This window comes from Aulostomus chinensis, chromosome 23 (assembly GCF_037954235.1).
Source record: "Aulostomus chinensis isolate RoL2024-O1b breed Wild chromosome 23, RoL_Achi_v1.0, whole genome shotgun sequence".
Lineage (NCBI taxonomy): Eukaryota > Metazoa > Chordata > Actinopteri > Syngnathiformes > Aulostomidae > Aulostomus > Aulostomus chinensis.
In genome coordinates, this window is record NC_141342.1 from 10,752,907 (window position 1) to 10,765,799 (window position 12,893).

Consider the following 12,893-nt stretch of genomic DNA (forward strand, 5'->3'; position numbering starts at 1 on the left):
CCACCATTTATCCAAGGTAGAGTTGTATCATTTGCAAGATTCACTAAAACAACATTAGGTTTACCTTTGGATGCCATTGATAGTGAATCAGGGAAATCCTGCTGTCGATTCAGTTAAGCTTTAACTCAGCGAAAGTTAACATAAATATTAATTTGTAGCTAATTAGCTAACAAACGGACAGCCAGGGACGCTCCTCCTACGTTCACCGGTGCTTGCAACGGCAAAACATGTTTTCACATCACAATTTTATCCAACGGTGTTTCCCTACGTCCCGGTTACCGAGTAAACAGCACATTTGAGCTGAAGTCAAGCGCTGTTGTAGTTATGTCCTTCCCGCTCCTACCTCCGCCGTTACCAACGACACCACGACGCTCTTTAGCGTCTATGCGTCATCAAGCTGTTGCTTCCTGGCGCTTCTGGGTAATGAAGTTCGCAATAAAAACCTAAGAGAAGGCAAGTTTGAGCAAACGGGCTGTGATTTAACAGCTACAATGCGTTGCAAACAAGTCAGGCAGTGTTATGTTTCAGCCCTTGGATTTAAAATGCATCACACACACACTATCAACAAATATAATCTGATTTATTAAAACACATTCAAATATTTACATTAATTTTCAATTCTCAACACCTATTCACATATTGACATCATAGTTCATTGACATAACAACAACTGAATAGTACATGTAACTTACAGAACGAATCACACAGTATCTTTAAGTGTACAGTGCAGGAATGGATTCAGTCTGCATTTATATCAACAACATGTGGGAGTAACTCCATGGGATCTTGAAGATGTATGAGGAAAGACACCTGCATTGCAACAGACAATGGCCCAGCCTCCTCTTCATCAACATGTTGGATGGTGTTGTCCCTGTTTAGTACTGATGGAAAGTGCAGCAAAGAGGCATCAGGCTGTGGGGACGGAGGCTGAATTTGACGTCTAAAAATCACAGAGCTGTCAGGTGTAGGTGAACCATCATGCATGGCCCTCATTGTCATGACAGAGGATCTGTTGCGCTCTGGCACTGTGGCGATGGAGAAAGTCTCTACTCTAGAGTTAAGCACCTCTAGTCACTGTCCACAACATACAACCTCTGCCTCTATCCTCCAGCTGTGCAACTTCCTCTTCAGCTCTGTTCTCACCTGTAGCAAAAGTGAAGTTTTACTTGCCATTATCTGATGTGAATATGAAAATTCTGTTCTTTTTTAAATTTTAACATGAATGCATCTTTAAATATCATTAAATGGATATCTAGAACAGCGGAGCCTCATTGTCAGGATTATTAACCATATGCATTTTAAATTTTGACATTTTGAAAAGATAGTGTGGCTGACACATAAGATTCACTGCCCTGTAAGAGGGGAAAAAAATAATAGACCGAAAGAAAATAACAAACCTCTTTATTGGCATAGCAGTACAGAACCGCCACCAAAAAACCCTGGAGAGAGGCCAAATTAAAGAGAATACCTGTTTAATTGTCAGAACTAACACACCAAATCTATCAAAATTTCAATTTTGTATTGTCATGAATATAAGCATGTCATCGGAAACAAGCAGTCATTCTCTGGTCCAACTAAACCTACCTGGAATGAATTGAGAAAAAGCGTGGAGAAGACTTTAATGTACCGCAGAATCCCAGTGGTTTGCTCATCTGTGGCAAAGATGAAGATGATCTCATGAAGCCCAAACAGAGGAATAAGGGTGAGAGTTGCCTTGGCAAGCCTGGCATGAATCAGACAATTGAACAGTGAGTTACAACACCATCCACATCTTTTTTCTGATCAACATTCATTTTCCTGACTGGCTGCCTATTTTAAGGGGGAATAAGTATATTTACCAATGGCAAATGAACATATTTCCAAAAGAGGGGATTTGAACAACTAAAATGCATCATCCTTAAAAAGATGCAGATGACAACTTGCCTGAGTTTGTAATCAGGGTATCCACTCTGGTTGTTTGCTCGCAGTTTGGAGAGAATGACTTTTAGGATCTTCATGAAAATCAGAAAGCTTATCTGATGAATAGAAAATCAATATGGCAATACTCTGGTAAACAATTTTTTTAAAATGAAAATGAGCAACACTCAGAATCAATGAGAAGACTGTTGGCATTAGAGAGCCTTACAATTGAAGCAAAAAGAATTGGGAGGCGAATGATCCACCAGTAGTTCAAGTTCTCATTGACAGCCCAACACCTGGGAACAAAAGTGCAGATGTCATCCGTGGTCCTCTCCTCCTGTACTCATACACGTTTCTAACTCAACCTCTCCTCCGGAGCCTTTGTGCTGCTCCACTTCCCAGATCCCTGACTGCTGCTGCTGCTGCTGCTGGAGATGGAGGCTCAAGCTGCCACCCTTAGCGTCAGTATTAGTATTAGTATTAGTACAAGTAGTTTTTATATCAGTATTCTCAATACCATACTAACATAAACATCTGCATTGTGACGCTAGCACATAAATGCTCATATTATGCTGAAAGTGATTGCTTGAGTAACCTGTAGATGTTGTTATTGGTGGCTAGTTGTTGTATTTACCCCCTTCCCTCTGTCTTCCTCTCCACTCGTCTTTCTCCTTCCAGCCCGCTCACGTCCCCGTCTGTCTGTCATTCCCTCCCTCCTTTCTCTCTCTCTTCATCTCAGTCCCTCTCTTTCCTTGTCCATATCTGTCTTTCTCCATTATCTGTGTTTGTCTCTGCCCCCTCCTTCCCGCTCTCTTTCCCCCCAACCGGTCAAACAGATGTGTGTCCCCTTTGAGCCTGGATCTGCTCAACATTTTTTTTTTCACCGCCGCTGCTGCAAGATTTGCTTGCTCGTGGAGAACAGTTGGGTGTGAATGAAGTGAAGTGTGGTGCTTGACCTGCTCTACTTGTGAAGTGTTGAGATCACTTTTGTTGATATTTGGCACAATACAAATAAAATTAACTTGACCACACCTGGATCAGTGGGGACTGCACACGGGAGGATAATTGCACACACACTTACTCTTTATTTTCTTTCAATAGTTTCATCACCACCCAGGGAACCACAAATAGAAGTGGAGTTCCTGGAACAAAGACAGTGAACATCACCACATTACTATGAATGCTTTCAAAGGGAGGCTTTAGTATTAAACAGCAGGTAGAGGTAGATGCTATCTGACTGGCAGGATGGAGCAAACTGAAAAGGTATCACCCTCCATCAGTCAAGGTAATGAGTTCCAGGAAAACTCCAGATACATGCTAATTCGGACAAAAACAGATGGAACTCACCCCAGCCGAGACAGATGTACGGAAAGTATTTGTTGTTGTCGATGAACACTGAGGCGATCAGCACAGAGTACAAATAAATGGCTTCTCCAAAAAACCAATAGTGATTGGCCAGCACGCAGTACTGCATCAACACCTGTGCTATCCTGCAGCCGATAGCAGCCTGAGAAGGGCATGAAAACAGATGAGCGACACGTTCAGAGAGCAGCAACAAATCATTAGCGGGACTTTTTCAAGGAAGACCTACCTGGTGACTGAGCATCTCGCTCACATCTGTCTGTTTCATGATTTCCCGTCCCCAGTGACGTTCTAGCATGGTGTCCTTGACAATGACAGATACAGCTCGCAGGATGAAGGACAGGAAGAGATTTGCATGAATGTAGTTCCTTGTGCAGTGCAGTTTTCTGTTGGACAACATTCAAATATTAAACGTTACGGTAATCTTAGAATGTTGCGCGTCGAAGCTTTAAAATATTGTTTTTTAAAGGATTGTTACCCATCATTCTGTTGTTATGGTAACCACAAGAAATAAGCTCAGCAACAACAGCAACCTCTTAATAGCCAGAGCCAGCCAAAAGATAGACGCCCTTCTCTACTCTGCGTGCATGACAGGGCCACCAAACCAACTGACCGCAAGTTAGCTTAGCACCACGAATGGTTGTGGATGGGATGAGTGAGCACCCCTTGCTGAAAACCAGATTTTCTCATAACTAATTCGAAAATTTACAAGGGTCATGTAAAACATAAAATTTAAAGTTGAAGTTACAATATACTGTACATGTAAAATAAGACATGTACAATACTACTTTCCTGATGCAGGAAGACGAGCGACTGCTACCGACTTGGGAAGATGATGTTTGACAGAGGTATGCCAACACATCCCATCCATAATCATTCATGGTGCTAAGCTAACAAGCTGTCAGCCAGTTTCTGTTGGCCTCAGCTTTGTAATGCCCTTGCAAAGGAGAGAAGGGTAACATCTTGTCTGGCTCTGGAAAGAATTGCAAATAAAAGTATTTCCCCCAAAAAACTGGCAGACTTGTATGAACTACAAATTCAAAATTTGCAGTTTGTATTGATTCTTTTCACTTTTAAGAGACACATTGTTGACCTTTTTCACATAAAAACAATAACAACCACCATAAATGCATTAAATGAATGCTAGTCAAGTATCAATATTCTAATATATTTGTAAAGGAGCGTTTTTTTTCAATGGATTTATAATTTGACATGAAATGCTAAACGTGATTCGGATAATGTTGCAACGTAAGACAAGACTGCATTAAAGTAACATCTGTTAGACAGTTTACCTAAAGCTCAGAAGAATGATTAGCGCCATTATGAGGGTGAAGAGGGATAAGGAATAGCCCACGGTGTACAACATCCTGAAGCTCACCATCAAGTGTTTGAACCACAGCTGAAAGGTAAATGAGATGAATCCAAACTAGTCACTTGCAATAACTCACATCCCATTTCTTCACTAATATAGAAAAGACTTAAAGCATCAATACATAAAATGAAGTTTAGCGAACGAAATGAATATTTGTGTTTTATGTTTGTGGATGTATGGTCATGAACCTTCAGTTTTCTTTCTAGACTTATTGGTTTGACTGTTTTAATTTTTTTATGAGGGGGAGAGCGATGACAGCTGGACATTGTTAACTAGTCAGGCGTTTCCTCCGTCACTCGCACAAGTTGGCAGACATGACGCCTTGAGTTCCTTGTAGTTTTCTAATATTAAAAGAAAGCAAATCCAATGTTTTTGTCCCTGTGGCATGAAGGAAATATATTAAGATTACCCTGAGTGCACCCGACAGCGCCATGCTATCTGTTTTGACCTCGACGAATATTTTAGCAATGGCAACAAAACAGAGTCAGGCATTTGTCAAGTCAAGAGCATCGACAGGATGAGGCCATTCCTCCCTTGAAAGGCTGCACAGTCACTCGTTAATGATAATGTTGTCCTCCGCCTGGATTGTAATATCAAACTGGCGTAAAAATCAATTGCCTGCAACCTGCATGTACTGAAGATAGCTTCCAGGCAACACACAAAAATACAATCAGATTCCAAAAGAAAAACATTCTTGAATGCTCTGTGAATTTTAAAGTGGTCATTTTTTGTTCGGCAAAGCAGTATGTTGAATACAACAACACAATAATAATAAAAGGGACAAAGGGATGAGCGTCAAATGCTCAGAGGGAATCAAACCACGCGGCATGATTGGATGCATGAGGTACTGAAAGCAATTTCTTTCTTGGATTTGTGTAAGTGAATATGAAATGGAAATTCATCTGGAATCTCGATTGTGGTTCTCCTGTGGTGGGGCAGAAAGAAAATGTTGCAGTTTTTTTTTTTTCATACAAAGTTTGCAAACTACTCGTTTGCTTTAGAAAGCGTTCACGGTAAGGCGACGACTAGCAGTCAAGATAAAAATTAGCATTGATCTCTGCCACAATACATGAAGTTGGATGATGGTAGTTAGAAACGTAACTAATGCTGATAAAAACTCTAGTTTGTTGTTTCTGTTTGCTTGTGAGCTTGAGGTATTATGTTTTTGCTCTGTGCATCTTTTAATCTATATGTCCCTTCTCTTTCTTCGTATTTGGCCAAAGGTGGTTATCAGAGGTTACTGTTAACTCACCGCACAACATCTCAGGCACGGCCAAACACTCATTGGGACTCAAGGAAGAACTTAAGGATTTCCGTGTTCAAAGGACACATCACAAATGCATAAAACCAAAATGCATTATTGCTAATTTTATATTTGTTAGCATCTCTCTTAGTTTCCTTAAATAGCTGTAAAAAAAAAAAAAAAAGGTTCAAAAGTTGGTTCATCTCAGTTGGTGGTTGGAAAAATGTTTCTGATAAACAAAACCTTTCCTCGGGAGGCAATAAACCCACTATTAATGTCCTGGTAAGATGCAGCACATGAACCGGTGAGCTGGAATCATACCTCCTGAGATGTGACCTCTTTTTCCTCTTCACATTGGGTCATATCCCTCCACACCTGCCCACTCCCCTCCTTCTCCCAGAGGCCGTCAGTGCCACACTGCCGACGCACAACACCGTGGGACACTGACACAACAGTCATTGCTTTAGTCATTCAGGACTCACTCTTGATGCCATTTACAGGGCAGAATAATGGGTTAACAGCTTAGACAGATTATCTTCCCATGACACAGGGAAAAAAGAAACAAATACAGTATATTCAGGCACAAGGAAATATCAAACATTAAAATCAAACACCAGGGTGGAGCTTTTAACACATTAACATGTTAAGTTAGTAACACTAAATAACATGTTAAGATAGTCTGACTGAAGGAGGAGAAACTGACCAGAACACATAGATATATCAGTTGTCTCACTCATCAATAGTGTAATATACCTTTTTCATACCAGGGCAGGTAAAATGGACAGGAGATGTTGACCCCAGAGCCGGCAGGAGTATCTGGCCAACAGGCGTATCTATCAAATGTCCTGTTGCAAAACAAACCCACTAGAAAGGCAGAAAATAATTAATCAGAAGTCTACACATGAGGATGAATTTTTTTAATGTCATCATTTAACATCCTCCTTCTCCCTTTTCTTCAACTCCTGCCATCGTTTCTTTTGCATGGTCACTCGAAACAAGATGAACGAAACTGTTCCGTACCTTGAGGGGGTGGCTCATTTTCAATCATTTTCAGACAGGCTTCTTTATATTGGACCCACTTCTGATAGGTCTCCTCTAGGACTTTTCCGCTTGCCATCTTAAACTGCAACAATATTTCAAAAACACACACACATAGTACACATGAGACTTGCTGCATCTTTATACATTCATATTTTATTTATATCCCACAGTTTCAGTCTTTCTCCAGTCCAAGATTTACATCTCAAGAGATTTGAGGCTCTGAGGATAGAATTCTCCCTGCAGGTCATTTTTCTGTAAGTCGTTCTTGGCTGTATAACATTTTAAACAGATGGAAAAATTGTTAAAAGTGTCTTTCAACGCTTGAAGAAAAGTCAGTTAGTCATGTTTCATCATCAAAGATGTGTTCTCCCTCACTGGAAAAACAAAGGTCTAAATCAGACTGTAGATTTTTGGCATGTCCAGATTGTAATTATTCTAAAATTTAGACAGCCTGGTCAGAGAAAAACCACATGACATCTTTTCTTTTCTTTTCTTTTTATGCATTTGGAGGTAGTTTGAGCTCATTTCACATCAGATTTAGATGTGTCTCAGTCTAGATGCTTTAGAAATTCAAATGGAATTTCCAAGTGTCTTCTGCATCACCTGGTACCTATTTCTCCATGGAAACTGTCTGCCTTAAATTTGTGTCGATAGGTTGGAGGTGTCTGGACATAACAAATCTGATTTAATCCTTTGCAAATAACAGTGAGGACAGAAAGAAATCTGATTTGACTGCAGTCTGAATGAATTTAGAAGACTGAAAGAGTTGAGTTCAGTCAGTAAAGGTGGACTGACTTGCGCATCAGTGGTACCATTAGGTGTGGCATTTTGCGTTTCTTTTCACAAAGTAATGAAAGGATTAGACGGCAGTCAGTGGACTATAAATGTAGGATGGGGACGTTTATATATATATATATATATATATATATATATATATATATATATATATATATATATATATATATATATATATATATATATATATAATACTTTTCTGAAAAAGAACAACTTCAGAAAGTACAAAATGGCAAACCAAAACAAAAATAAAGCTTAATTTATCATCACTGAGTTTTCATGGGAGGTCAGGGTCACGGAGTATTCAGTGGTGCCCGTATGCTGCTTTTGCTTTCTTTCACTTTGTTTTTTTAATCCTTAAAAGTGATAGCCATAATGGCAAAATGGAGTTTGAGAACAAAGTGACTCTTCCCTTAAAATTACTGTATGTATCCTGAATACACATGGAGTCTGCAATAGTAAGATATTATGTTTAAGCCAGTCATACTTCAGGGGCATTTCTCTGATTACAGAGCAGTGAAACGGTCTCTCTCTCTCTCTTGACAGAGGTGTTGCCATTGTAAAAAGAACTGCTGAGAAGAAAGTCTGTCTGGATCTACCCTATACCCTGATAACAGTGGAACCACACACACTGAATGAGCTATGAGCTCTTTTTTAATGTATGAATGTGCCCCCCCATTCACACCTAACAACTTTTGAATTAATAGAGCTGAGAGAACCACTTACAGATAAGTAAGATGTATTATATGTTGTTGAATTGAGACCCTTGAGCCACTTTACTGGCTTTTAGGGAAGTGTTCTTTCCACTGACAACTTGAAGAACACTTTACTTTCCAAAAAAATACTCATATAAATGCCATTGACTCACAGGTGATGGAAGAAAGCTGAATAGAAGCACATCATTAGTCTTAAATCCTTGGTTTTCATAAGGGCTGACAATTTTGTAAGGTTTCGTGAATGCACTACTTATGTAGCACACTCAGTTTGTGGAGGGGGGGCTTCCAACATCTATAGTATTGTCATAATGACTACAATTTTTTGCTCTGGATTCTCTATTGGATTGCCACCTATATGTATATGTGGCTACTGTATTGCTCTCTTTGTTTTTTAGGATTAATAAGTGTGTTCCGGAAGGTCTTTTTATTTAGTTAATGAGCAAAGCCTGATTTTAAAGTCAATAGTTAACAGAGGATAATCTGCAGATGGAAATATAATTTTCCATTCCGATTAGCCAGAGACGTGTGACTGCTTCGACAGAGGGCTTTCATCTTACTGTGATGTGAGACCAGATGAGGTAGAACAAGCAAGGATAAGAACATGAAACCCTGTATTTTTCAATATCAATATTAGTATTCATATTAATAGAGGTTGCCATCAGGATGTATATTCCTGGGTTGAAATATTTTCTCTAAGATCTGACATTGTGCTTGGCAAATATTTTCAGCCAGCAGTATGTAACTCCCTGACATTGCAACAGCATTTATCGGCTAAGCGTCCCTGCTGTCTGTGGGGTGTCCAACCTCAGGCACCCTGCCACTGTGCAAAAACACTGATTTGATTGTTCGCTCCTGGTCAACATTGCCTGAGGCAGCTGAAGGGGCGCGTTTTGTTTTCTAAAGGTTTTGGAACCATGTGGTTCTCATGGTTTGGCATGATGGCAAGAAACATTTATTGGTTAGCATATATATTCATTAAAAAAAAAAAAAAAAAGCCAAGTCATTAATCATATCATACATTAATGTAAAAGCACTTATAATCTGATCACCTTCCCTGTGCTTTAAATGCTCCCTGACCAACAAGAGTTCACTTGAGTGATACCAGGAAAAAGGAGTCCAACAGTCTGAGAGCTGATTGGCTGTTCAGACCTCCAGCTGTAAATATTTGCGCATGAAAACCTGCGGAGCTCTGATTTTCAGTGAGTCCTGAAAATAGCAGGTCCATATTTATTGGGGTATATAGGAACATGACACTGTACATGAGGTCAAATGAAATGCCACAAATGGAAAACTGGCTCCTCAAATGACTCATTTATGTTTGTGTGTTACAGCCGGGAGGTGTGTGTGTCACACCAATGACAAGCTACGACAAGACTGTGTGCAAATGGGGACAGAAGCCGTGTCCCTTGTTCATTTTTGTGTTGCATTAAGGAAGAAAATGATTTAAGTCTTTGCAAATGAAGGTGTGTGTGTGTGTGTGTGTTTGTGTTCGTGCACTGCAAGGTAGCAGATGAGCATCCTTTTCCATTCACACAAGCGAATGAATGAATGGATTCAAGATTCTACTTCATTAAAAACTTCAAAATCCCCTCCACACATGTATCAACAGATACAAAAATACTCCGAACAAAATGTCGCGGGGAAAAAATTGTGAGGAATGACCACATTAAAATCCCTCGAACTATACTCTGCTCCCTCATTGATTAGAAAATCCGGATTATATAAATATATGAATGAAATAAATCATTCATTCAACACGTGCGATATGCGAATAGAACTGCGCGTCCACTCGAATACAAGTGTAAAGGTAGTTGGACGTCTTGTGACTCAAAGTCGTGAAGAAAGAAGAAAAAGACAAAAACGTGCCCAAACGCGCAGGAAAACACCTATATTAACAGCTTCTCGTGCTTTTAATAAATTATATGAGATACTTTTACCCTACAGTACACTTAAATGAGATTACAAAATAAAAGAGACGAAAACTGAGTTTTTAGTTGACACGCAAAACTACAAGCTTTGTCCTTATTCACGCACTGGTTCATGCGTACCGTTCTCCTTTGCTTGAAGATTCTTTAAATTAGGCAACAGCCCTTAAATGTGAGGAATCTACGGCAAGCCAGTTACGGTAGACACGTTACAAAGAATAACAACATCACTTACGTATAAAAGAGAAAGATGTAGCGACGCCGCTGCGTTGTTGAGATGCTCCTCCGTCCTCCGCGCAGTCTCAGTTCCCCGTCTGTCCTGCTGCTCCTCCTGACTGATTTTTGCGCTGCTGCTCCGCAGTCGTTCGGATATGAAGTTAATTAAAAAAAAAGGAAAGGAAAAAAGGTCATTCGAGACTGCAATTAGAGTGGACGCTATCACACGTTTTTCATTCGTTTTGGCTTTTTTTCATTCCCCCCCGAAGAACTACTGGTCCTCCAAGAAAAATAGAATCCCTAAAATAAAAAGGTTTAGGAGATATCAAATATGACTTTTGAGGATATCTTTATATTTTGATTTTAAAGCGTTTTGACGTTTTTTATTGGGGTCATGGGAGACCATAAACCTATGGGATTATATGTGAAACCTGTGGGGTTACATGTGACACATACGGGATTGTATGTGAATTTTGGAGGATTATAAGTGACACAAGTGGGATTATTCATAAAATCTATGTAAATTCCCATCTGAAACCAATACAAATACCAATGTAAAACCTATGGGATTATATGTGAAACCTACAGGACTATATGTGACACCAGTGGGATTATTTGACACCCAAACAAATCCCTGTGTATCACGTTGGATTACTTGAAAAACATACAATTGTGAGTGTGAAAGCAATTTACATTTTAATGTCGAAAACATTAAAAATAAAACCTGTAAGACCAGTGAAATTTATGTGAAACTCATGAGATTACATGTGAAACATAAAATCCAGACATTTCCCCTCCTGAGACCTGAATGGAACGTGACATCAGCGGGATTACAAATGAATCCTATTGGTTTCAGTGTGAAACCCATGAGAATGCATGTGAAAACCGTTTCCTGTACACTCTTGTTTAAGACTGTTAAGGTTTCACAGCGGGCAGCAGAAGTCAGAGGGCAATCAGATAATTAAGCCCCCCCTGCTCAGCAATCAGAAAACACAATTGCACAATCACATGAAGAGGCAGAGGGTCTGACGAGTAAAAGTAAAAGTAGAAGTAAGTTTTACTGAATGAAACAACCAGATATAATCATTTCAAAATAGCAAAGCTGCGTGATCCTTAAAAGCGGGGACGTGAAATGAGAAGTCTGCCCCCCATTGCGGGGGGTGCAGCACCCGAAGTACACACTCACATACTCAACTTTTGTTTACTCATCTTCAAAAGTTTACCGCTCTTACGTACTGTACCTGCAGCCCTCTGAAACTTTAATATAAATACTTTCATATATCAATGTCCCTCTGAGATTTTTCACATTCAAAGTGGTGACATTTACAGCTTTTTACGGATTTAATCAGTTCGGCTTGGTAACATTTAGAATGTGGGCTCTGATATTTAAAGATATTTGAATCTGAGAAATAAGATTCTAAACTGCTCTCAGTCCCAATCTCTCATTCTCTCCCGCACACATGCACGTGCACGCGCACACACACACATTAATTAATCCATCCATCCATTTTCTTCTGCTTATCCTGTTGAGGGTCGGGGGGCTGGAGCCTATCCCCGCAGCCTTCAGGCGAGAGGCGGGATTCACCCTGGACAGGTCCACTGCAGGACCAACACATAGAGACAGACAACCATTCACACTCACAGTCACACCTACAGTCAATTTAGAGTATCAATCAGCCTCGTCCCCTCTTGATGTCTTTGGACTGTGGGAGGAAGCTGGAGTACCAGAGAGAACCCACATAGGAACAGGGAGAACATGCAGACTCTACACAGAAAGATCCTGTGCTGGAGCTGGGACTTGAACCCAGAACCTTCTTGCTGTGAGGCGACAGTGCTGACCACTGCACCACTGTGCAGCCTAATTAATTAATTTACACATTAATTATAGGTTATAAACTGCAGGCTGACCTTCTCTTCCTTGTGATTGGAGTACGGACCCACGTTCAGCTTCTCAAGTACCAACTAAAAATACAGAGACCTAAAATCTGTCATTCTTGACCCATTCTCACGCTGTTCTCAAGTTCATTTATGGGTGAAAATATTTGATTGAGGACAAATGGGATTTAAAACTGGGAGGGCAAAGTGAATTGTAGACCAGGTGATGTGTGCTGCTTAGAAATATAGTTACGGATTATTGTCACACTTTTTTGCAAGAATGCCTTACACACTCTCTCTCTACCCTCATCCTTATGAATGTGACACGATCACATCCACATTCCCAGACCTGTCGTCTCTTTAACATTGTTGAGTGAAGGAAGATAATATGATCTTCTTCTCTGGGAAGTTGTTGAGAAGTCAACTGCTTCGAACTGAGTCGCTGTCAG

At 40.1% G+C, this 12,893-nt stretch overlaps 2 protein-coding genes across 3 annotated transcripts in view; both read right to left on the bottom strand.

Moving 5' to 3' along the window:
- The window catches only part of wdr90 (WD repeat domain 90), a 35,794-nt gene extending 35,449 nt beyond the window's left edge, over nucleotides 1–345 (bottom strand). For both annotated transcript variants that reach the window (XM_086195446.1, XM_086195447.1), the window contains exon 1: nucleotides 65–345. In XM_086195446.1, the coding sequence (XP_086051572.1) occupies nucleotides 65–77 (13 nt within the window). In that variant the 5' untranslated portion in view covers nucleotides 78–345. The remainder of the gene's footprint in view (nucleotides 1–64) is intronic.
- Nucleotides 346–650: 305 nt separating this feature from the next.
- LOC147239506 (glucagon receptor-like) lies at nucleotides 651–6,993 on the bottom strand. Its single transcript, XM_086196361.1, has 12 exons — nucleotides 6,897–6,993; nucleotides 6,630–6,740; nucleotides 6,198–6,319; nucleotides 4,554–4,660; nucleotides 3,491–3,647; nucleotides 3,247–3,406; nucleotides 2,981–3,041; nucleotides 2,126–2,195; nucleotides 1,924–2,015; nucleotides 1,585–1,723; nucleotides 1,398–1,439; nucleotides 651–1,143 (listed from the first exon to the last, which is right to left on the bottom strand). The coding sequence occupies exons 1-12, from the start codon at nucleotides 6,991–6,993 to the stop codon at nucleotides 1,072–1,074; spliced, it is 1,230 nt and encodes a 409-aa protein (XP_086052487.1). The 3' UTR covers nucleotides 651–1,071.
- Nucleotides 6,994–12,893: the final 5,900 nt, after the last annotated feature.